This window comes from Oncorhynchus mykiss, chromosome 26 (genome assembly GCF_057628025.1).
Source record: "Oncorhynchus mykiss isolate SJ-2025 chromosome 26, ASM5762802v1, whole genome shotgun sequence".
Classification (NCBI taxonomy): Eukaryota; Metazoa; Chordata; class Actinopteri; order Salmoniformes; family Salmonidae; genus Oncorhynchus; species Oncorhynchus mykiss.
The window spans coordinates 32,849,276-32,874,253 of NC_143047.1; the positions used below are offsets into that span (position 1 = coordinate 32,849,276).

At 43.4% G+C, this 24,978-nt stretch overlaps 1 protein-coding gene across 1 annotated transcript; it reads right to left on the reverse strand.

Annotated features, from left to right (window-relative positions):
- Positions 1-243: 243 nt before the first annotated feature.
- LOC110506143 (monoacylglycerol lipase ABHD2) lies at positions 244-23,418 on the reverse strand. The gene is made up of 11 exons (XM_036964041.2): positions 22,550-23,418; positions 20,745-20,834; positions 19,949-20,173; positions 15,511-15,686; positions 14,260-14,427; positions 13,715-13,898; positions 11,280-11,372; positions 10,695-10,793; positions 9,150-9,219; positions 8,840-8,924; positions 244-5,522 (listed from the first exon to the last, which is right to left on the reverse strand). The coding sequence occupies exons 3-11, from the start codon at positions 20,164-20,166 to the stop codon at positions 5,311-5,313; spliced, it is 1,305 nt and encodes a 434-aa protein (XP_036819936.1). The 5' UTR covers positions 20,167-20,173; positions 20,745-20,834; positions 22,550-23,418; the 3' UTR covers positions 244-5,310.
- Positions 23,419-24,978: the final 1,560 nt, after the last annotated feature.

The following is a 24,978-nucleotide window of genomic DNA, read 5'->3' on the forward strand; positions in this document are numbered from 1 at the left end:
CATTTTATGACATGATGCTGGTTGTCAATTGTTACCAAGTTGAATACTTATCTAATCAAGATGTTATTTTTCATTGTTAGTATTTTGTTTAGATCATTGACACACAAAAAATACAATTAAATCCATTTTAATTTAACTTTGTAACAACAAAATATGTAAAAAGTTAAGGGGTGTGAATACTTTCTGAAGGCACTGAACATGAGGATCACCAGTTGCTCATGAAGACAATAACAAGAAAAAAACTTTTTACAAGAAAATAATTTATTTTTGGAACACAACCATATTTGTTTTATTAGTACATCACACACACCATTGGTTTTCTTTACAAAAACACACCAGTGATCTGAATTCATACTGTATGATTATATCAGTGCACCAAAATAACATTTCCACATCCACCACCCTTCCAAAACAGCTAACATCTTCGTACAATGAAACGGATTGTAAACACAAGAATAAAGCTCTAGAATGTTAGTGAACATTTGATGATGTCATGGATCACTGTGTTCTTATTGGTGGAAAGGGCTCCATTCCCCATATCTAGGTGTGTTCACCAGCGCGGCATGGTCAGAACGTTTCAGATAGAAATGGATTGCATAGCATTTCCGGGGCTTTCTTTCTTCTGGAATGGAGAACCATGTTGGTTCTATGCACTACTTTTCTATGAGCATCGTTCTGGACATTTCAGCCAATGGAATAAACCCCTGGGGATGTAGGAGTGCTGATCTAGGTCCTGAATGTCCATATAGCCAATTATGTATTTTGATCTAAAAGCCAAAACTGTTCCTAGATCAGCACTCCTACTCTAAGACATTAATTACATTTGGCCTCTGATCTCAGTCTGGTGACCTCATCCAGTCTCAAAGGGTTGTTTCTCAAAAGCAGGACCTGCAAGACCATAGTCAGTCACACTTACACAATTAGGGTCAACAAGCGGAAGTTAAGATTAATACATTGTTTCATATCAATCCTAAAATGTACAACTCAGAACATCGGACATGGATTGGAGACCATTCTCTATGTCCAAACAAAACTGCATAAATAAGATTGTTCTCCCACTTTCCTTTTTGTACTCATCTTTCCCTCACGTTTGCATTTACACCTTGAGAGAAACAAATCCCTATTGATTATTGCCTTAATCTTTTATAAATGGCCCCTGGTCCCCGTCATACAGTAACATATAACTGGGTCGTTTCACCAAATGACTGCCTTTTGCATCCCTTTGATATTTGAAGTAGAAATTGTGTAACAATATTGCATTTTAAAAGCCTGTTACATTCATTGAAGTGCCCTTTAATATAGATCACATGGATAATTCAATAAATCCAATTTTTTCTTCCTAAAGTGCACAAACAAAAAAAAATTGACATGTCCCTCCATGAACATGGAGAATTTAACCCACTTAAGGTCAACATTTCTCCATTGTAAAGCCCTAGTTATTTAGTTGCTTTGGCAGTCATTTCTGAAGATTGTAATTCATTTCAAGGGAAAGAAAGTCCCTTCATTTTAAGGTTAACTCTGTTACTTATGTAAACTGAACTCGTTTTAAAATGGTGAAACTATAATAATAACCTAAAGAAACTAATATCTAATAGTCAAATCACAGTGTAAAAGCAGGTGAGCTGGTTCTGGTGTTTTGTGGTGGGAAACGGAGTGGGTCGAGCAGAACACGACAACCCTGTTACTCCATATATAGACAGGCTACAAATGTTGACACTTTCATTTTTTAAAAGCTTGCATTCAATTGCCCCTCCCGGTTGTACACAACAGGCTCCCATACCATCCATATGGTTTATTTATGATCACCAACCCTATTACTTTACTTCACACTTAATATAGTCACTTTTTTATTTAACCTCTTGAGATGGGAAGTGTTTTGAATTAAGTTGAACATGTGCACTTTGAGAGAATGTTACCAGCTGAATTCTAAAAAGGCACTGAATTGGTGGAACGACCGAACTATGTATACATTTAATTCATTTGTATCTTTAAAAAGTGAAGACATGTTTTGGTTTTCCAAACCAGAGATGGTGTTAGGACTCATCATACACACCTACATTCATTCATATACACTCACTCTGATCTGCACATACAAGAAAAGAATAAGTCACCGTAACAATACAAAATACAAAACACATTTAAAAAAGACATCTGAAAAACAAACTAAATGTTCAATTCTGGAAGTAGTTTGAAGAGATACAATCCAAACCTGCATTTCTGTGCAAAGTTAGGGGATAAGTGGATTTCTAGACATAGCAAAGACAGCTTGTTATGCTGGTGTATCGAGACGCAGATCTTACTCGCTGGGATCTCTCAGAACCACATGACTATCGGTTAGACTGGACGAGTCACCGACTAATTGATTTTCTATGAACTTTTAACTAAAACTGTGAAGTGTCCTTAAAAATTGGTAACAAACATTGGTAATAAACGTCAGTTCAACAGCTGTATTAAAATCTGGTCTCACTGAGTTAACATCAATAATGTCTAAAGGACTACAGTACAGTAACCTACTGGCTGGATTTAAGACAGATGTTGTAGTTTGCTCTCCAAGCCTGCAGATGGCACCCTTGTGTTTGGATGCCAGTTGACTGTTCGAGAAGGGAGTGACGGTTTACAAGGCTGAAAGAACTCAGCCAGCCAAATGACTGGCATGAGGTGATGTTGAAAGAGCTCATTATGCTACACAGAAGGTATGGGTTGGGTGAGACTGATACGCCTAGATAGCATCCCAAATGGCACCCTAATCCTTATATAGTGCACTACTTTTGACCAGAGTCCATAGGGCTCAGGGTAAAAGTAGTGCACTATATAGGGAATATGGTGCCATTTGGGACAAACCACTAATGTACAGTGAATCACCAGCTTTACCTCCCTGCAGTTCACTTGGCTGGACCTCTGGACTGGACGTGTCATGACAACACACCACCAGAATGGCTGCCTCTGCAGGCTTTGAAGGGAAAATGCATGGCCATTATATATCAGAAGAAGAGGAAACACGGACAGCTATGACGTCTCAGCCATAACATCTAAACTTGATCTTCTGCGCCACTCCCCCTTGAGTTCGGGGTTGAGTCTTTGCAAACCTCATCAGATTCTCACCTACACATCGTTCTCATACACCTCAGCATCTTTCAGCATTAACATTCCAGCATTCCTTCAAACACAAACGTGTGTGCTAAGATCTTCTGTCCTGACAAAACTAAATGGAAAGTAGTTCTCTCCCCCTTTGAAAGATAATGTTCCCTAGCAACAAAGTTGGGCCATTCCCATGTATAATAAACTTCCTCTCTGGTAGACCTCAACACTGCCACCAATATTCTATCAGTATTCGACCACTGCTCAACTAAAAAAAAAAAAACTTTCCTGTGATGACTTTTGGTTCAACAAAATGGAGTCTGTTGGAAGTCATTAACACAATGATTATGGCCATCCTACTCAGCACACCTCACAGCTCAGGTCCCATGAACACATGGTCTATAATACCAGTCATCTACATGATTGTATGTTCATGTCTGTACAGTGCCCTCGCCAATGAAAGGTTCAACATCAGAGGTGATAAACCAGTAATCACAGCAAGTTATCTACGTTGTGACTTTGGTTGAAAATGTATTTTAGTGATATTGAGTCTGAGCTGCTAGGTCCATTTCCATACGAGTGTCTGACACTGGAGTGTCTGTGTATTGGCAGTGGGCTACTCTGTGTAAGGGAATGATTCTATAGTCAGTCATGCTTTAGAAGACCTGGAGCTGATCAAGGGTATAGGACTGAGTAGGTTAGGGTTAGTAGTAAGGCTGAGTAGGTTGACTGCACAGGACAGACAGCCAAGGAAGACTCACCCTGAGGGCTAATCTCAAATGACACTATTCTCTACATAGTGTACTAACATGTAGAGCACTATTTTGGAAAAAGTGTCTTATTTTTAAGTACAAAAATCCTCTACTGGGAGGGTGGACTGTAGGGTTTAGTGAACGCGGGGATCATTTGGGCCGTCTAACTTGAAGAGTTATCAACCTCTCTCCCTCCCGTTCGTTAGTGTCACTGAACTAAACGTTACGCAAAACAAAACAGTTTCTAAACCTTTGTCTTCCGCTAGTCCCGTAAAAGAAAGAATAACAAAACGGTTGAATAAAGAAATGTGACATACAACGTATAAAGTGCATTGAATAAAAGTGATAGAACAACGAGACAGTAGGAATGTGCATGGATCTCATTGAGATTGACCACAGGTCAGGTCCGCTAGGTAAAAACCTACCTCCACTGCTTAATATCACTGAGGGGCGAGTGAGATCTTGGATGCATCCCAAAAGGCACCCTATTCCCTTTGTAGTGCTCTACTTTTGACCAGGTCCACTATATTTCACCATAGGAACTAGGGTGCATTGTGAGACATACCCCTTGATTCTACATGGAATCAAGTGTGAAATAGATACTCATTTTATGGGGGACTCGTGATCTGAAAATAATTGTATAATAATAATAATAATAATAATAATAATAATAAACTATTCCATATTTGTATACCTTCCAAAAAGGGCTGCTTTTCACCAAGAAAACATATTTAGGACTAAAACAGACAGAACAGAGAATCAGATCAACCTCATAGAAAAGGTCACATACTAACAGAGCTATCCCGCAGCTCTCCTTCTCAGCACACACGGCCTGCTAAACTAAACTGGCTTTTTATACATTATTTGCGAGTAACATACATTGTATAAAGAGGCTGTGTTGGTTTAAGACGGCAAACTAGGCTAAAGCCATGGCAGTCGTCAGCAGTGAGCGCACTGTAGCGTACAGTCACTGCAGCTTCATTAGTCCTCAGAGATAGTACTAGGAGGTTTCTTCTGTGCTCGTTTTCTCTACGACTACACATCTACCATGTCACTCTCTCTCCCTCTCTTTTTCTCTACTTGTCGGATGCCAGTTTGTTTTATCCCTTTTTTAAAGTGAATATTTGGTCAAAGTCTCCATGGTTGGATCTCAGGGATCTCTCTTGGTAATGTATACGTAAGGACAGAAGTAGTTGTTCCTCTCCACTCCACTAGTTCCCCTCAGAGACAAAGCACAAAGGCATTTAGTCGTTTTAGTTCCTTCACGTGTAAGGTGGTTTTGGTTAGAGGGGGGCAGCAGGAGGAGTAGAGGCTGAGGGAATAGGGGTACCCAGGAGGAGGAGGAGAGGGTTGAGACAGTAGCCCGAGAAGAGGCGTGAGAGGAGAGAGAGAGAGTAGTAGTTCAAGTTTGGTTAAAGTTTCTCCTCAGTGAGTGGGGAGGGTCAGAGGTGAGCGAGAGAGGAGTTCAGGAAGTTAAAGTTTACGCTGCCTTCTCTTCAGGACAGGATGTATTCAGGTTCCCGCTTTTTTGGCATGGCGGTTTCTGTTTTTCCCATTGGCACATGGCGTTGGCGTAACCCACGATCACTTTGTCCATCCAGGTGAGGGGCTGGGGGACGAGCACGGCCCCCTCAAAGAAGCCCAGGTGCCCCCCGTGCAGTGTCAGGGCGAAGATGACATTCTGCTTCTTCTCTGGAGGGGGATAGGGAACAGAAAGGGAGGGGGTAGAATTAGAAGATAGTAGCATCTTTTAAAACATGTTTTTTTAGTTGATAGACAAATGGATAGAAATGTATGAGAGGAATGAGATGAGGGCTACAGTACAGAAAGCAAGTGGAGGAACGGGTGATGGAACCACTGCCTCCAGGGGCATGTGATCCGGGTCGGCAGCACAACCACCGGACCAGCCCCCAGAACCACATGGGAGTCATTTTTTAGAGACAGTTATGTATGGCATCATTCCTGACATTCGGTAAAATATTGAACAGCACACAATGTTACACCAAGGTCGTAAAATGGCGTCATCCGTGTAAAGGGGCAGAGATCTTGAGTCAGGCGTCTAGGAGGACAGGGAGAGGAAGGAGAGCAGGGTCCAGTGCATTAACATCGATCACTATCACCAGGTAGCTCAATAACCCTGATGAAAGATAAATAGAGCCTTGATAAAGGCAATAAACATGTCATATCTATCAGGATTGACCAACTAGAACAATTAACTCATGACTCTGTAGCTGAGCTACTTCATACCGTTCAGTTTAGGTTTTTGTTGAAACACCAATTGTTCAACCCAATCCACTGGGAGGTGCACGTCAACCAAAATGGGACAAGTCACTGATTATAGGCTGTACAGTACAGCCTATTTATAACCTATTTAGTGAGGTTAGTGTTAGTTAGTGTTAGTGAAATGACTGAGCATGTAGCGGGTAACAACAGTATTACAGGTATTCCCCAACTGGTAGAACAGAATCAGGGTTGGGGCTGATTAACAGAATCAGGGTTGGGGCTGATTAACAGAATCAGGGTTGGGGCTGATTAAGGAAGTAAATTAATATTCCAATTCAATAATATAAATGGACCCCTATTTTCCATTACTTGTAAATTAAACAGAAAAGTAGTTAGTGAGGGAAACTGCAGTCTCCGCCTGGTGAGTGTGACCCCACAGGGCTTGTACCAACCATACACTATCTGCTAACATCTACCAGAGGTTATAATAGCCTAGGTGATTCTAGGAAATGACTCATATTTATAAACAATTCAAAAAGGACACCCCAGCTTTCCATTAGGCTGAACCCTGAAGAGGGTTTGATGTAGGAACACATTCATAATAACCCATTCAGTTTGGCTGGCTGCATCTTTTGGGAAGCCATCCTATTGTTTAATAGCGTTTTAAAAAGGACCATGAACTAGACGCAGGGAAAAGTTGAAGCTTGCTTTAAAACAGAAATGATGTCTAATATGCAGCTTCCATTTTGTGACACGGAAGATAAGGATGAGCAAAGCAGAAGCCTAATTCATCTAAACTACACACTGTTAAGTAATAATAATGTCATATTCTTCATTTGAATAACATTCCATTTAAATCCTAAAATGAAATGGACTTTAACTCTGGGTTAAGCACTACGCACAAGACTCCTGACTGAGGTTCCAACTAAAAGATTGTTGGCCGGATTTGTCCGCCAGACAGCCCTAATGACATGTACCAACTACCATGCAGCTTAAAGTTTGATTCCAGGTGAGGTGACCACATTAGTTATACAACAGCTTTCACATGTTTCCAGGCTTCCTGTGGCCAGTGTGAGTCAGCCTGACTCTTCTAGGGCAAAGGGGACCGAACCACCAGCTGATTTCCCCTTTCAGAGAGTTAGGCAGGGCACCAGCTGATTTCCCCTTTCAGAGAGTTAGGCAGGGCAACAGCTGATTTCCCCTATCAGAGAGTGAGGCAGGGCACCAGCTGATTTGCCCTATCAGAGAGTTAGGCAGGGCACCAGCTGAGAATCTCCTCTATCTCCACCCTGCATCTCTGTGTAGTGCAGGACACAACAAGCCAGTGAGCTAGTGTTACCCTCCATCCCAGCTCTGGGACTCTATAAATAACAGGTCACATCACCACCACACATTCAGCACCACTTTGAGGAAACGTGATCATTTCAGTAGGGAACTTCTCTTTAGACCTACCCCTTCAATGCAGATCTGTCAGGAAGCAATATTGTGGAAGCTCTACCACTACACAGCTTATACCCAACCAGAACCTTCAGACATGCTTACATTAAAGGGTAAGGGCCAAGGGAGAGGGATAGAGAGCAATTTGGGATGGGCTGTTCCAGAAATCCCGTGAGAGATGAGAACTGGCTAGAGTACTGTCCAGTCCATGGATCTAAAATAATCCAACAAATGGTGACTAGTTGGTAGTGCTGAGGTGGTTGTTTCCATAAATAGCATGCTTTCCTTTACTGCTCCATTTGATCAACCCAGTAAACCCTTGAGGATTAAGCTGATTGGCCGCTATTCTCAGTGTTCTATTTTAAAATGATAGAACACCCATCATGTTAACCTCAGTCATTAGAATCAGTTAGTGTTGAAAAAAATGACAGACTTAAGTTTGCATGTCTAAAAAGGTAAGGCCTAGCGGTGTCTAGAGTCTAAGTCACGAGCACACGAGGAGACAGAGGCTCTCATCTGTGTGATACACTACCGTGTGTGTGTGTGTGTGTGTGTGTGAGTGTGAGAGTTAGAGCCAGTGTTAATCAGTCAGACATTCCCAACACACCTAGTTCTACATACCTCCCCTCCCTGGCCTGGGTGTGGGACTTAAAGGATTCATCTGTCTATTCCAGCTCTGCTGTTTCAGAGACAAAGTAAGGGAGAACTTTGTACCAGGTGTTGAACTGGTGAAAACACAGACTTCTAATGATTTCCCTTGTGTTAGTACACAAAAAACATGTGCACATACTGTTCTGGACATTAAAAAGTGACTTTTCAAAGTGGCTTGCTGACACCAAACACCAAGTTCAATTTAGCAATGTGTTTTTCTCACTGTTACAGTACTGACTAACTTCTTATGGAGTGGGGCTGCATGATCGGATTCTCTGGATGCCTCTTCTCAATAGCTAAAAAAAAAACTTCAGCGCACAATTATTTTAATGTAGCTCCGCATAAAGGCATGTTGTACAAACATCTGTTGTAACTAGAAATGCCACGATCGACATGTTGTACAAACGTCTTTGTCTGTGTTAACTATAATGACATTGCATTATAACAGAAGCAGGACACAGACAGTCCAAGTATAGATTACATTTTTTCAAGTGGGGAATTACACATGTTTATCTCTGGGGAAAAGGTGTCCTGGGGGACCGGATAGGGCGGTTCGAGCCGAATGGCCCTGTGTCTCTGTAGGGACGAGCTCTGAGAAAGTGTAAGAGAGTGTGAGAGAGAGTGAGTGTGAGTGAGTGAGTGAGTGAGTGAGTGAGTGAGTGAGTGAGTGAGTGAGTACTAATGCAGGGGTGTGTTACCTGCCAGTGTGCGAGGGATGGTGAGCAGAGACCCGTGCACCAGAGGATCGTCTGCAGAGTTGACCAGCAGAAGTGGCACGTCAACCTAAAAAATACAACCATAATTAGATATTGGGCCTGTGTATTGCATACAGTATAAGAGTCCACTTAGACACAAGCTTAAATCATGAACTCTCCAAAGACCTCACTGTTCTAACAACTTCCTTTAGTACATCTCTGATATTCAGACACACATACATGTTTACAAAAGTATTCTTAATTCACACAGGAGAGAGAGGGATAGAAGTAGGGATAAAGAGTATCAACCTACATTGTGAATATAATGCACACAGCTCTCCTTCTCGTAGTATTCTTTGAGGGAGTTGTGCCCGTGGAACTTCCTGCAGAGACAGGAGGGGTGACAGGTCACAAAACAAAGCAGCATGCTGTGGAAACTGGAGAGGGATTATTAAGTGACATACTATGTGGGTGAGCACATCCCTATGAACCATGCACAGCAAGATACTCAGAGGCCTTAGAGCTGGGCGATATAGCAAATTCATGTTTTAGAACAATGTTCAAAATGCCTGTATCGCAAGAATCAAGTTAAATATATATATATTTTTAAACTGTCTTTTTTCTCGTCTCCTTTGCTCCTTCTGTGCTGTGTTCACGGTGCACCTTCCCACTGGCACAGACACCAAGCCCCTCCCCCTGACACTCACCACAACAAAGACTAAAGAGCACTTCTTCCTCTCTGACAACGAGCAGTTTAAAATCTCTATCTGCATTTAAACTAAACCATTCTAATGATACCCTTTTCATGTCTCAACTCCCAACACGTAGAACAGAGCAGACCTTACTAAGACGTGAGTATCAACGACTTGGGCAAATGTCTGCTCAGTTCCTGTCGTGCGCAGCATTGCGGTAACACCACCGCTAGCAGCATTTTAGCCACATACTGTTATGTGCCAACTGTCCAGTAGGCGTTTTATAAATGTGCAATGAGCATAAAAATACGCATTAATATCCGGAATTTGCAACTCGTTCTCACTTGATTTCAATATCTAAACAAAGTGAACAGAGTTGTTCAAACAGGTGGAGATGGACAGGAGGGTGTATTCAGAACAGTTCAACTGTTCTACCATGTTAGCAAGCAAATACACCCAAGTTGGCTAGACTTGAAATATAAAGATTAGCTGGCTACTCATTAGAAGGTGGGCTTGAGAGGTTGACCTGTGTTCATCATCTATGCCTGCTACCTTAAGTTAGTCATTATTAGTGAATGTACATTGTGCCTGGTTCTGGTTAAGTTTGTTTAAAAAAAGGCCATTTTCATAGACAGATTTGAAAGCCAGATCAGTGATTATTGCAAAAAAGCAGGTTAAACTATTTTGATAAAATGATTTAATTATTAATGGGTCTTATGGTTGAAGGCTTAGGTATAATTGTACAAGCCCTGAATTCCTTATGAAATGCAGTGTTTTGACCTTAAATTGTGCAACAAAGCTTATTTCAAGATTTAAAATCGAGAAACTCCCATACGCGATAATCGCCCAGCCCTGCTCAATGGCTCCTAGCATATTGTTCCTATGTATTGACAAAACTCAAAACGTTTGGCTTGAACTTCAGCAGGTGCTGTTGAGTGTTGACAGTTTATTTTAAACATACAGCCATAAATCTCACATTGACCCCCTGTGAAATCAGTTCTAAATATTGTAGTGTTGAGGACTCAACACTGATTTCACAGGGGGTCAATGTGAGACCGGTTGCTCACAGGAATAATTGCATTGTGTCATTTTAGCATGTGTTCCTTATTAGATTCTATTTAGTGTCTTTTACTCAAATGTATTGAGGGGGAAAGCGTGTCCTATACCTCATTATGGTTTCATCGATCTGCATGAGGGAGGTGGCCGTGTAGAGCCGGCTCAGGTCTGCATCCTCCATCTTCGTTGCACTTCCAAACAGACTGCCCCTGTAAACACACACACAAAATGTTGAGACATGGCGTTGAAACACGTGACAACACTAGTTATTCTCAGTAAAATCTATACCTTTACCAGGAATTTCCGTGCGTAATTGCCTCCATTTCATTAGTTAAATAGTTTGCCTCAGGGAGCTGCTCTGTACGGGTTTGGTGTTCTCCTCCATGGGGAATTTACTGATCTGCTGGGTTGTGACTGAGTTAAGTCCAAGCCATTTGTCATAGATCTTAAATAATATAAGCCATTTAGCAGAGAGTTTGATTTCCTATGGGTGGCCCCAGCAGGGCTTGAATGGGTGTTATCATGTGATGAAAGCTCCCAATCACCACATGGAGTTTCCACCATATGGCTTTTACAGTAATTTGGCCATTTCAGATGTATGAGAAGTGTCATGGCCCTAGGGTAGGGGCTAGGGGTTTCTTTGGGACTGGGCCTACCAGTGTGAATGTGCTAAGTATTGTAACAGGGCTGAGTACCTGTGTGAAAGGATGATCTTCTTCATGTTGTCGGCCATGAGGAAGTTGTAGAAGCGTCTGCACTGGTCCCACTGTAGGAACGTCTCCTGGGCCCTGTACACACACACACACACACACACAAGGAAGTCAGTTGTGTGTAGAGAGAGAACTAATTATATTGTTGTCATGTTTATATCAGTTTGGCCTGACAACCAACATACTCAAAAGTTGGCTAAAGCATGAAACACAGGTTTCATCACTGTAGGCCAATGCAGGACAACAAAAAACCTGCTGCCAACAACACTTTGTACTCTTGAAGCTGACATGCTAACCATCACCCCACATGTTAAATCCGCAGAACGATCTCTTACTGCACTATGAACTCAACAACACTACCTAGCTAGCAACTAGCTAATAACTAGCTAGCAACAAGCTAGCAGTACAAATCTAGGAATTAGCTAGTCCAACTTCATATCTGCTAGTGCACATGTGAAACAAGGTTGAGGAGTAACTGATTACATGTTATCAGTTACATGTAGGCTAAATCTGATTTGTTTTGCCTGACCATAAGTTCAGAGACCTCTATGACACACTAAATGTGTTTGATGGATCCTTTTTGTCTTCTTCTAATGCCTCCTAAGGGGGAAGTAATCGAAAAAGTAACTTAAAGTAATCAGATTACATTGCTGATTACAATTTAACAGGTAACTAGTAACTAAAAAATTACATTTAGAAAGTAATCTACCCACCCAACCCTGATGAGAAATACTACAGAGGTAGCATATATAGTGAGAACTGTGCAGCAGGCATAACAATCCCATTCAACAGATGGCATGGGCAATGACAAAAGACAAGGCTTTAGCTATGACAGACAGGAATGGAAAATAAAACAGAGGTATAAAGACTACTCCCATTTCACAAAAGTCCAGTCTGCCTGGTCCTGACACACACACGAACACACTGTTTACTCTCTGGACAGAGCAGAGTGTTCCTGCCAAGAGACGTTGGCCACGTTTCAAACTCAAAAGGTGTGGTTCAGAAACACCACACGTTTCACAGAGTTCCATCTACTCCATCCCAGAGCTTGTGCAATACCACATCTAGAAACACCAGAGTTGTGTGTTTTCAGTCACTGTATCGTGATAAAAGGTTTCTCCGTCACAACAAAAGCTCAAGTGTTTACAAAGTCTATGCTCAGTATGATAACAGGCAGTCTGCTTTAGACCCAAGTGTAATCAAATAGATCACAGGGACTAAGACAGAAGGAAAACACTGAAACAACCTCCATGGAAGAACTGCATGGTGCATGAAAACTAACAACCCAGGTTAACGGAGCAGCCAACAGTATGAGTCTGTTTCAGTACTCAATAACACAGACCTACTGTACTGGAGCCTACATCTTTGCCTACCTCAAAAGACTTGGCAAGGCAACAACCAGTTGTCTACAGCGGAGACAGACCGGCACCCAGGCAAGGATAAAAGGCAGGGCATCTGTCCTCTGTCTTTGTTGTGTTAGTCACCAGTCCACTGAGATCACAGATAAAGCCAAACTACAGGAAATGATCAATGATGCTGGAGAAAAAACAGGATCCCAGCTACTCTCAGCCTTGTTGCCATCTTGTCAGACAGAAAGCTGCTGGGCAAAATTAATTCCATCTGAGTGAACCTCCTTTTACAGAGAACCAAGGCTCAGAAGTAGGACAGACAGAGCACTTGTATTCAAAGCAATACACTTGGAAAGTAGATTACGTCACAAAGGTGCATAAAAGATGACGGCCCCCCCATGTAATTACCATAAAACGCCTCGCTTGCTAAGTTCGCCATATTGTACATTGCTCTCTATTACTAATTTATTCTATTGGCATTAGCACAGTAGACATGATTCTAATTCTAGCGCCAAGACAGTGGAAATTTGAAAAAACTAAAAAGTGCCGTAGTTTACAAACTCAGTGGATAGTGCTCAAACTAAGACATATCTGAATTCCTTCATCTTTATGCGCCTTCACCATTGGTAAAACACAACTGAACAGTATGTCATTTTTGACAGCTAACCAACTGCACAGTAAATAGAAACACCAGCTAGCTAACTTCACTAAGTTGGGGAAAAACCCTTATTTACACTAAGTTAGCTACGTTACAGCTCATTGTTAACAAGCATAACACATTGCCTTTAAGACAATGTGTCTCCACTTTTAAATTTTGATGTTTATGACACCTTCACTGACCTAGTATACAGCTGTGTAAAAAGGGCATATAGTATGTAATGCAACAAACACCATTAGCTAGGCAAAATGTCCATTCTGCGTCCTTACGTAGCAATTATAATACACAAACGTGTGCAGCACTGCAATTTGTAACTCCACAGATGAACACTGGATAGCCATTTTGAGCAGCTCTTACATGTTGCTTTTGCGTACTTGCACAGGGTTTAAATAAGTCTTAAGACCGTAGCCCACCTGAGTGCACTGTATCCCTGGCAGACGCTGACGCAGCACAGCACTCTCTCCTGATTGGTCCGGTTCTCTCCCAGGAACTTGCACACGATGTTGCCTCCGAGGCTGAAGCCCACCACTATGAGGTGGGTGTGAGGGAACATCTTCTTGATGTAACCCACCATGGACGCAAACTCCCACGTGCAACCTACCAGAACAAGCACAAGCACACGGACCAGAGCAAAGACATTACATACTGGGGCTTTGAGTTGGTTCATTTCCTTGGTAGCATAATTCATGGCCACTGATCTGAAATCAGGGTGGTGTGGTAAAAACCTGTCTTTCACCTATACCTTCTTGTTGTTGCTTTGTGTGTGTGTGCACATGTGTGTGTTTTATTAGGAGTATGTGTGTGTGCGCATGTGTGTTTTATTAGGAGTATGTGTGTGTGCGCATGTGTGTGTTTTATTAAGAGTATGTGTGTGTTTTATTAAGAGTATGTGTGTGTGCGCATGTGTGTGTTTTATTAGGAGTATGTGCGTGTTTGTACACGCCTGTGTAGTCCTCACCGTAGGTGAACATGCGAGGTGAGGTGAGCTCGATGTTGGGCAGAGCACCCAGGTGATTGAGCACAGCACACCTGTAACCTTCCTTCTGAGAGTGACCCACAAAGGTGCGGATGTAGTGCTTCTCGCTATGGTTACCGATCCCCGGGCATATCACCATGGTGACGTCATCTGTTGGAATAGCAAACATACGGACAGATGGATCAGAGGCCCGTTTGCAAATGAAAATATGTAAAGGCAAGATTACACGTCCTCATGGGCCGATCATTGCACGGTGTGGTACGTAAATATGACAGGCAGCAAACAGAGACAGTATGGTGCCTCAATAAAACCTCTATAGGATGAGATGTCCCAGTCACTCAAATAATAAAACAACAAGTAGCCTAGTTACCAGAGGCTCTTTATTACCTTTATTTAACAGGCTAGTCAATTAAGAACAAATTGTTATTTACAATGACGGCCTGACAAGAGGCAAAAGGGATATAAATCTATATGTTTTAATAACTAAGATAAAACAGACAACACAGACAGAAGCCACTGGCAACATCACAACTAGAACAGGAAACTAAGTGGATGTGTGGAGTAAAGCAACATGCTTCCTTCCATATGGCAACGCAAACTAGTGACCATTAGAAACTACCACATCTCAACTCGGAGGTCAAAACAAATTATCTACGTCGCAAATGGCACCCTATTCAGTACACTACTTTGTCACTTGGTCAAAAGTAGTGCACTAAATAGGGAATAGGGTACCATTTGGGTCACAGCCCCTGATCTCATCACCTTAGCTGAAAGTAGAGGTAGTAGAGTTTACCAAGAGTCACGGTCTGTAAATCTGTGTCCTCAACAACACTGACATAATAAATCACCTACAGAACGGGAAATGGAACCAGAGGGTAAACAAGTCAATGGACCAAAGACGCCAAAACCGCCCTGACAAACTGAGCCCAGACAGGACCGATACCGTACATAGGACAGGTCCATAGCACAACATTGGGCTGATGAATTTGCTCTCATGCTTCCAATGAGCTCATTCAACAGCTTTCCTTCCCATTGCACTTCTCTCCTTGGTCATTGCTGTAAATGACAATGTTTCTCAACCAGTTAACCTAGGCATAGAAAAGATAAGGCAAGCACATCTCAATTGAGGGGGATGTTTTTGTTTTTGAATGTTTATATTGAAAAAGAGAGTCCTGTGCCAATAGAGATTCTCCATTCTTGATAAATGATCCATGAATGATTGAAATAGCCCACCTCCTGTCCGGTGGTCCCCCATGGGCTCGAAGAGGTCAAAGGTGGCGGTGGCCCCATCCTGCATGGGTAAGTACTTCCTGAGGCCTATGGGGTGAGGGCAGCTCACACGCCCCATCTTGCCATACAGTGCTGTCTGTAGGTGGCCACTTTTACCCCACAGCAGGGGCGGAATGTACCTGCAAAACACACAGATTCACTATGGGCTGTTCTGGCTCGGACAAGGCTTACTTTGTCCAAGGCTTACTTAGTTACTTTACTCAAGAGATGAAAGGTTTATTTGCAGGTAATAAAATACATTGTAATTCTTGGTATAGGTCCTAGGAGCTCTAACACATAGGCTAGTAGCCTAAATCGCACACATACAGTACACTCTACAATGCCATGCTAACTTGAGATCTGTGCACAGAAACGTGTGTGGAATGTGCAACAGTGTCCATAAGAGGTTTCTGTAAGAAACAAGCACACAACAGCATTAGGATGTCCCTTGAAGTAATAGAATAACTTTACTTGATGACTTGTTCTTGCTTACAGTTTTGTCTTTCAGTCGGTCAGCTAATGTAGTATACAATTTTACTTGTATTAAACCTTTAACTAGGCAAGTTAATTAAGAACTCATTGTTATTTACCATGAAGATCTACTAAGTGGCAAAAAGGCCTCCTGCGGGGAACGGGGCTGGGATAAAACCATTTTTAAAAAGGTAGGACAAAACAGACTTCATGACGAAAGAGACACCAATACTACATAAAAAAAGAGAGACCTAAGACAACAACACAACATGAAAACAAAGCAGCAGCTCAACACAGTAGCAACATGACATGGCAGCAGCACAACACGACAACACAGGGGCAGCAGCACAACGTAACACAGTAGCAACACAACACAGCAGCAGCACAACGTAACACAGTAGCAACACAACACGGCAGCAGTACAACATGACAACACAGTAGCAACACAACACGGCAGCAGTACAACATGACAACACAGTAGCAACACGACAATAACAAAGTGGCAACAGCACAGCATGACAACAGCCCAAACGTGGTTAAGCACAGACAACAAGGGCAAAAAGGTGGGTGGTTTATTTGCTGTGTTGACTTTCAGTCACAGTGCGTTGGAACAACATTTACACACAGCGGGGGACAGGGAAGAGATTCACATTCCTAAGTAGAACACACACGAAGCTGACCATCCTTGATTATGCATCTGCCCTGGTACTGTATCTGTATGGGAGTAGACGTAGGTAAGGGTCCAACCCTGCAGGAGATCAAAGTGGATCTATCTGCTGCTAGCACTGCAGTGAGACATGAGCTGGGCTAGTCATATCACAGTCATACAATCTACCATCTCACATCCGCACACTGAGTTTAGCACAGAAGTACAGCGAACATTTAGCAGGAAACCCTTGGCAAATGGCCAAAAACAAGTAGTGGTTTCCATTTTAGGTCTGTTTATAGATTAGCAGCCACGATAACAAAAGAAGGAGATCGATGTTGACAATTGCAATGTCCTCAAATGTAGCTTTGGCCTACTCTTTGGCCTTAAGATTTAATGTCCCTGTGATGAAATTGAGATAAATAGAACTAGCTAGGCAGCTCCCTGACTGGAGCGAATAGCTAGGCAGCTCCCTGACTGGAGCGAATAGCTAGGCAGCTCCCTGACTGGAGCGAATAGCTAGGCAGCTCCCTGACTGGAGCGAATAGCTAGGCAGCTGTGAGGCTGTTTGCAGAGATAACCAAGGCCGGAGATAACCAAGGTCAGGGTGAACCATGGTCAGGGTGATCCTCTCCCAGTCAAAGGATGGACTGACGGTCCACACACATGGGTGGGGAGTGTACACACTGGTACAGTAAATATCGTCAGCGAGCAAAGTCTGTTGCTAAATCAACAGTTACACAACCCCCTCAATCTCATCTTCCTTCACTGTCATTAGAGCAGTCTGAGCACCTGGACATTACTTCCCTTACATAACGCCCATCTCAAAACACACAATGACCGCTGATGCTTCCCCACACCATTACTAATATTACAGATAAGACCTCCAACCCCTGTGTAAACATCATTATCAACTCTGACGTAGGTAGAGTTAGGGAGGTAGCATGAAGTAGAACAGGAAGCAGGAGTACTCCGGACCTCCAGGCTGATTTAAATATCCCCGATATAGACTAATACACTAAAGTCTTGGTCAGGTTTGATTCCCCAGAACATTCTCGCTCTGCGAATTATCCTCGACTGGCAGGGATGACGTAATGTTGTCACAGGAGGATTAAGAGGACAAGGGGAGGAGTCCAGGCAGGCAGGCGAGGGGGGGCAACAGACCAGCTAAGACCACAAGCAAAGGCTATGGCCCAAAACTGTTAAAATGACTCATCTGACATGACTGATGAAAGCTACACTTATCTACTGTGTGAATGAAATCAGTCTGTCATATTGCCTACACTTTAGAGTGGTGTAGGTCTGGGTGCTCCAGTCAAGACATTCCAGCAAACCTGTGTCCACACGCATGTAGCTACATGTCTGTGCGCAAGTTTGTGTCCTCATGCATGTCTATGTGCACGAGTGTGTGCACTGTAACCTGCTGTCGCCCTTGACAGTCAGCAGCAGACCAAAGCAAAGGAAACAGAAGCCAGCGTGGGCTGATAGATAGACAACTACGGGTGTTGTCTGAGGTACAGATCAAAGTCACAGGTCTGTTCTATAGGAGGTCTGATTTAATAACTAGCCTTTTGATATGATGCAATAAACATCCCTCTGATCTACTGTCTGAAGGGGTAACCACAACACTTTTTGGGGGTAAAATCATGGGGTAAGAGTTGGAGCTAAACAAAACCTAAGCTCAACGAGGCATTCATAAATGATATTCTTCAAAAAAAACAATAGCTACATATCATTAATCTAAACATTCAAAAACGGATGTACCAATCCCACATTGCCCCTTTACAGGGCTGGTTTCCTGAACACAAAGCCATCCGAGACAGATTGAGATAAAAGGCCAAGTAGACCTCTGATCATGGAAACCTGGCTTCACTCAGCATCAGAGAAGAATGGCTCTGCTGCACATCACTCCAGTGCAGGACCTGCCCTTTCAGAGGCGAACTCCCAAACTACTTAGGCTATTCCCAAACTCTCCGTAGGCTAAATTTAATCAAATATTTCAGCTGCGCCCTTATTTTCTAGAATACAATGACAGATGGAATGCATGGACTGCTTTGAACACAGAGTCGTTGCCCCCCTGTCTCATATTTCCTCCACTGTGTACCTCTCTCCTTCTCCATGATTGATCTGTCCGTGGTCACCGTGTTGGAAACAGTGTTATGCAACTCGACTGGGTGTCACTAGGAGTTACACAAACCGTCTTGGACCATTAGTCAGCATAAACAGAGCCAAGGAGCAATTGATGAATGAAAGACAGCCCTACTAGCCCAATATCCTTTTACACACGTTCTGTCTTGGCTAGCTTTTGACTGAGTACAGCCCAGTGGAGGGATATAGTGCAAAATTAAGATTAAAATGTATTTAATTAAGAAGCAATTCACCTACTGATTAGTATAATGAACCTTTAAAATTATAAAATCTGCAAGCTAAACAAATTGTCTTATCATATACTTATTAAGCCTATGACTAGATAAAATTAACTGACGGCAAATGTTTAACTGGGCATCCCTCCCTGAGGAAGTCTGGAACATTCCAGGTCCGTTAGTCACGGCTAAAAACACACAGACAGACTGTCAAACAAAAGCAAACAGCGCACATGAACACACACAAACCTCAAACTACATCTACAGTCTGTTTGGATAAAAAGTATCTGCATCCCAATTCCCTACGTGCACTACTCTTGACCAGAGCCGTAAGGGAAGCACTTGTGGCCAGAGATTTGAGATGGAGTAACAGAGGCTTACATAATGAGACAGCAGCTGAGGGAAGCCTCCAGAGTCTCCCACTGGGCTTCAGACTCCCTTAAGACAGGACTATTAGGCCAGTAGAGTAGAGTACTGGCTCTGAACCATGCCACACATTCAGAGAAACCTCTAGTCATACAGGAGTATCGTTTTTTTCCACAACACACAGGAGTTCTTTGGAATGTGGGACTAGATGTAGGCTATAGTGTAGAGTGACAACAGAAGTGTTGGTGCGATCTTGGCAAGGCGATCATGGGGCAGTGGTCCAATTACAGGCTACTGAAAACCCCCTGAACAAATCATAGGACCCCAATAAGCTATAAAATACTTGTGGCCTTGGGTTAGAGTGTCCGCCCTGAGACTGGAAGGATGGGTTCCCCCGGTCGAGTCATACCAAAGACTGGAAAAATGAGACCTGATGGGTCTCTGCTTGGCACTCAGCATTAAGTTATATTGGGGGTAAAGACCTGCACTAGACTAGTGTCCTGTATGGTCGCAGAACACGGCCAAAGACTGAACCACAGGCAGAAAGGTCACTCACTCTTTGGTCAGGATGGGGCAGGACTTGAGCAGGAAGCGGTTCAGGGGCGTGTCCTGGTAGGTGATGTCAGGAGCGGCGGTGGGACTCTTGAGGTTCAGGCAGCGGACGATGACATACAGCACCGTGGCGACCGCTGCCAGCTTCATGCCGTCGAACATGGCCGGCATCTCCGGGGCGACGATGGTGTAGTCATAGTAGCCCGAGTCTTGGGTGGCCATGGTGCCTCTGAGACAAACACAGAGAAGTAAACAAAGCGTTAGACTGTAAATACTCCACTTAGAACAAATACAGCTAGTACGGATGATCCTGCTACACAGAACACATTAAATCAACTAGCCTACATCAGCCATGCTCACTAGTACACTGATTAACTGTACCCTGGACAACAAAACTACATTAATGTCACTTTAAAACTTACATCTTGTTCACCAAACTTAATCAGTGGCCGTAAACAGTGTGGACCATGGAACAAACAGGGCACAAAGTGGTCTAGCTATTTCTCTGTCAAAAAGAGGAATTCAAGGCATGTAGCCTAGCAACAGCTAAATATGTTTCAGCTGCCTGCTAGGAGCAATGACAGAAGCAGAAAATGAACAAAGCCAATGATGGTAAACAGACTGGCCAAAACAAAAAGAGATGGTGGAGAAAGAGGTAGGCTGGTTTACAGTCCAAAAAGAGGAACTTGTGGTATGTAAATATGAGAGTCAGATGATGAGGTAGTTTAGATAAAACAAACAAACTTCCGACCATGGATAGGAAAGAGTTGAGCAATTCTATCAAACAATTATTTACTTACAATTTAGGTTTAAATTCAATAAAAAGATGATCCACTCTGTCCAACAGCCTTTATTTGTGCAGTGACAGAGTCACAGTGACGTGGTCAAATCTGGAAGAAAAACAATGTTTTAAAACAGGTGTTACGAATTTGCACGATCTGCCAAGACAAACCAACAGAACATCAGAGAAATTGTGCCTCTTCATATCTCCATACTAGACTTCTTTCCTTTAACATGGTTCTACAATCCCTGTAGTTCCTCTTCAATATTAAGCACTGACCTCAAACCAGTCATTTGTGACGGATGTGATAAAGTTCATTTGTCTCCTTGGTTAACAAGAGAGTGTGCAGTGATCAATCCTAACAGCCCCATTACTAACAGTGATCCCCGCTGTCCTCCACTGCTCCAAATGGAATTCCCTGTAGAGCATGGAATTACTGCGCTCTCCAATCAGAAAGAACACTATCTGATAAGAATCAATTACATTAGCCATGGCCACTAAGGTCAGCAGGCCGAGCACTTCTATGAATCCTTTCTAAGGCTGTGTGCACTAGGCCTATATAGGGAATAGGGGATGTAAACTAGGCTCTGTGTGTTCACCTCTATACCATCTAGAATGCATTAGTTATGTCCTAATAACAACTGCAGTAACTACAAGCCACTTTTTTGGGGGGGGGGGGGGTTGAAACCATACTTTGATTTCATGGATGCTCAGAGCTTGCATCCATAGCTCTGTCTATGAATTTGAGTGTTATTACATTTCTCAAACCCTATCCCTCTGCATTTTATTAAAACAAGTGATGGGTGGCCGCTTTGTTGTTGTTTCATGTAAACTGCAGATTGCCTCTGATGTGGGAAGGCCAGTCAGTCATCCAGCATGATCACTGATGTAGCCTTAAATCATTTAAGGGGGGGGGCACGTGCCTCAATAGGCCACGGATAGCCTGTGCTAAGAATCACCGCCTGCCCTGCCATCATGAGATACAATAACATTCCAGAGCTGCGTAGTTGAGAGATTAGGGAAACCACCACGGGCTCAGCCCCATAACACCCTACTCTTTAATCTGTCTGTCACAGTAGCGAACACTTGCAGCTGGGCATGAGTGAGAATGCAGAGCGATGGTTTACCCCAAATTTAACTCTCCTGTTTTAGTTATCACATGGACCACTTTTTTTCCACATGTGTATTGGTAGGCAGGTGTAGGAATAATTTGCCTAAGTGTGTGATGATGATGATGACAATAGGAACACACTGCATGAGAAGACAATTACCTAGCAAGCTAATTTAGTTAGCCATTTCAGTAAATGCAGATTATCATGGTGCGCAGCAAGTCAAGTTCAAGGGAAACCCACCACCAGCTACATACAGTACGCACCATGCAGTCCCCGCTGCTTTTTCTATCAATGGCTTTGCCACCGACATGTAATGCTGGACACAGCAATATTTTAGATGGCTTTCGTAAAATAAAAATGTTTTTGTCGACATAGGTAATAATATAGTAAACAAGTAAGAGAGGACTAGTACTGTAACGTTAGCTCGATGCTATTTGGCAAAGGGCCCCAACTCACCATCCCTGCTTTTCGCGCATCCACGAGCTAGTGGTGGAATGAATGTTGACAACCTCTCTCGCAGTATGTCAAACCAACATACAGCTAGCGAACTAAGCAAGGTATGTGTTCAAATGGAAAATTACATTTGTTAGGTAGTTAGCATACCTTGCTTAGTTCGATAGTGGTGTGTTCAGCTAGCTAAACCGACGAAAACAACACAGCTCCCTGCGCCCCGTCCCTAATCGTAACAGACAGAAATAGCTGGCAAACTAACCTCGTTACCGTCCTCTCCTACACCGTGTCCAGTCTTTTCCTTTTCTCCTTTGTGTCTGAATCCGTGTCTTTCCATAGGGATGTTTCTATATTTATCTCGAAATAATTTACGGTCCGTCTTTTCTATTATTTCCCTCCCTGTCGATGGACATGCATTAACATGTAGCTACCGCTAGACTGACATCTCGGAATTCACTTCCTATTCCTATCTCATTTGCATATGATTCCCCTTATTCTATTGGGTTACAAACGCAGACACGTAATTTCTCTGACGTATTTTCCCCATCTCTTACACAGCGCGGCTCCAGTTTCTTTACAGCGATTGGCTAAAGAAAATTAATATAATTGTATCCCCCAAAATATATTCAGGAAAATAACACGCTTTACATATTCATCCGTAATTTAATATATAGCTAGCTCAATGATCACAACCTATTGCTGAAACGTGTGGAGCGTCGTGCGTCAATGTATAAACCAATATAATTGGGTCTCATATAATCCATTTCATTGATCAAATGATCAATAGCATACAGTCTTTCTTAGAATGTGCAAGAAGCATGAGGATGCCTCCAAACAACAGTTGTTACATTAATACATTCCCTTTTAGAAAAAAATCGGAGCACTTTGTTCAGATAACCTACACATTTCAGCTGAATATGTAAAGACTTGTCTTACAAATCCTTTCTTATTCCTTCAAGCAATAACTTTTGTGCAAACACACAACTTTCCCAATGAATCACACACATTCACAACAATATAACAAATTCATTTTCAAGAGTCAAATGTACTTGTAGGCTTTTGATCTGTAATTACTGTAATTACTTGATGTAAGTTTGACCCATAGAGATAGTTACAGTAGTGATTCCCACACTGTGGGTGTTATGGTGAGTGAATGAGGACCCAAAAGCGAACTAACTTAAACAGAGCTTCTTTAATAACCAAACATAGGTAGGCTCAGATAGACCGGCAGATTCCGACAGGACAGGACAAGGTTACAGCAAACATGACGATAGTCTGGCTCAGGCATGAAACACAAACAAGAATCCGACAAGGACAGGAACAGAAACAGAGAGAGATATAGGGACCTAATCAGAGGGAAAAAGGGAACAGGTGGGAAACGGGGTGAATGGGTAGTTAGAGGAGACAAGGAACAGCTGGGAGAAAGCGGGGGAGAAAAGGTAACCTAACAACGACCAGCAGAGGGAGACAGGGTGAAGGGAAAGGACAGAGACAAGACACAACATGACAGTACCCCCCCACTCACCGAGCGCCTCCTGGCGCACTCGAGGAGGAAACCTGGCGGCAACGGAGGAAATCCTCGATCAGCGCACGGTCCAGCACGTCCCGAGAGGGAACCCAACTCCTCTCCTCAGGACCGTACCCCTCCCAATCGACAAGGTACTGGTGACCACGGCCCCGAGGACGCATGTCCAAAATCCTGCGGACCCTGTAGATGGGTGCGCCCTCGACAAGGATGGGGGGGGGGGGGGGGAAGACGAGCGGGGGCGTGAAGAACGGGCTTAATACAGGAGACATGGAAGACCGGGTGGACGCGACGAAGGTATCGCGGAAGAAGAAGTCGAACTGCGACAGGATTAATGACCCGAGAAATACGGAACGGACCAATGAACCGCGGGGTCAACTTGCGAGAAGCCGTCTTAAGGGGAAGGTTCTGAGTGGAGAGCCAAACTCTCTGACCGCGACAATATCTAGGACTCTTAGTTCTACGCTTATTAGCAGCCCTCACAGTCTGCGCCCTATAACGGCAAAGTGCAGACCTGACCCTCTTCCAGGTGCGCTCGCAACGTTGGACAAAAGCCTGAGCGGAGGGGACGCTGGACTCGGCGAACTGAGATGAGAACAGCGGAGGCTGGTACCCGAGGCTACTCTGAAAAGGAGATAGCCCGGTCGCAGACGAAGGAAGCGAGTTGTGGGCGTATTCTGCCCAGAGGAGCTGTTCTGACCAAGACGCAGGGTTGCGAAAAGAAAGACTGCGTAAGATGCGACCAATAGTCTGATTGGCCCGTTCTGCTTGACCGTTAGACTGGGGGTGAAAGCCGGAAGAGAGACTGACGGAAGCCCCAATCAAACGGCAAAACTCCCTCCAAAATTGAGACGTGAATTGCGGACCTCTGTCCGAAACGACGTCTGACGGAAGGCCATGAATTCTGAAAACATTCTCGATGATGATTTGTGCCGTCTCTTTAGCAGAAGGAAGCTTAGCAAGGGGAATGAAATGAGCCGCCTTAGAGAACCTATCGACAACCGTAAGAATAACAGTCTTCCCCGCTGACGAAGGCAGTCCGGTGACAAAATCTAAGGCGATGTGAGACCACGGTCGAGAGGGAATAGGAAGCGGCCTGAGACGGCCGGCAGGAGGAGAGTTACCGGACTTAGTCTGCGCGCAGACCGAACAAGCAGCCACGAAAC

Coding starts and splice junctions, on each gene's coding strand:
- LOC110506143 (XM_036964041.2), bottom strand. CDS start 20,166: ATGGCCACCCAAGACTCGGGCTACTATGACTACACCATCGTCGCCCCG. Junction 14,428..15,510: donor GGGGGACCACCGGACAGGAG/GTGGGCTATTTC, acceptor CTATTCCAACAG/ATGACGTCACCATGGTGATA. Junction 11,373..13,714: donor CAGGGATACAGTGCACTCAG/GTGGGCTACGGT, acceptor GTGTGTGTACAG/GGCCCAGGAGACGTTCCTAC.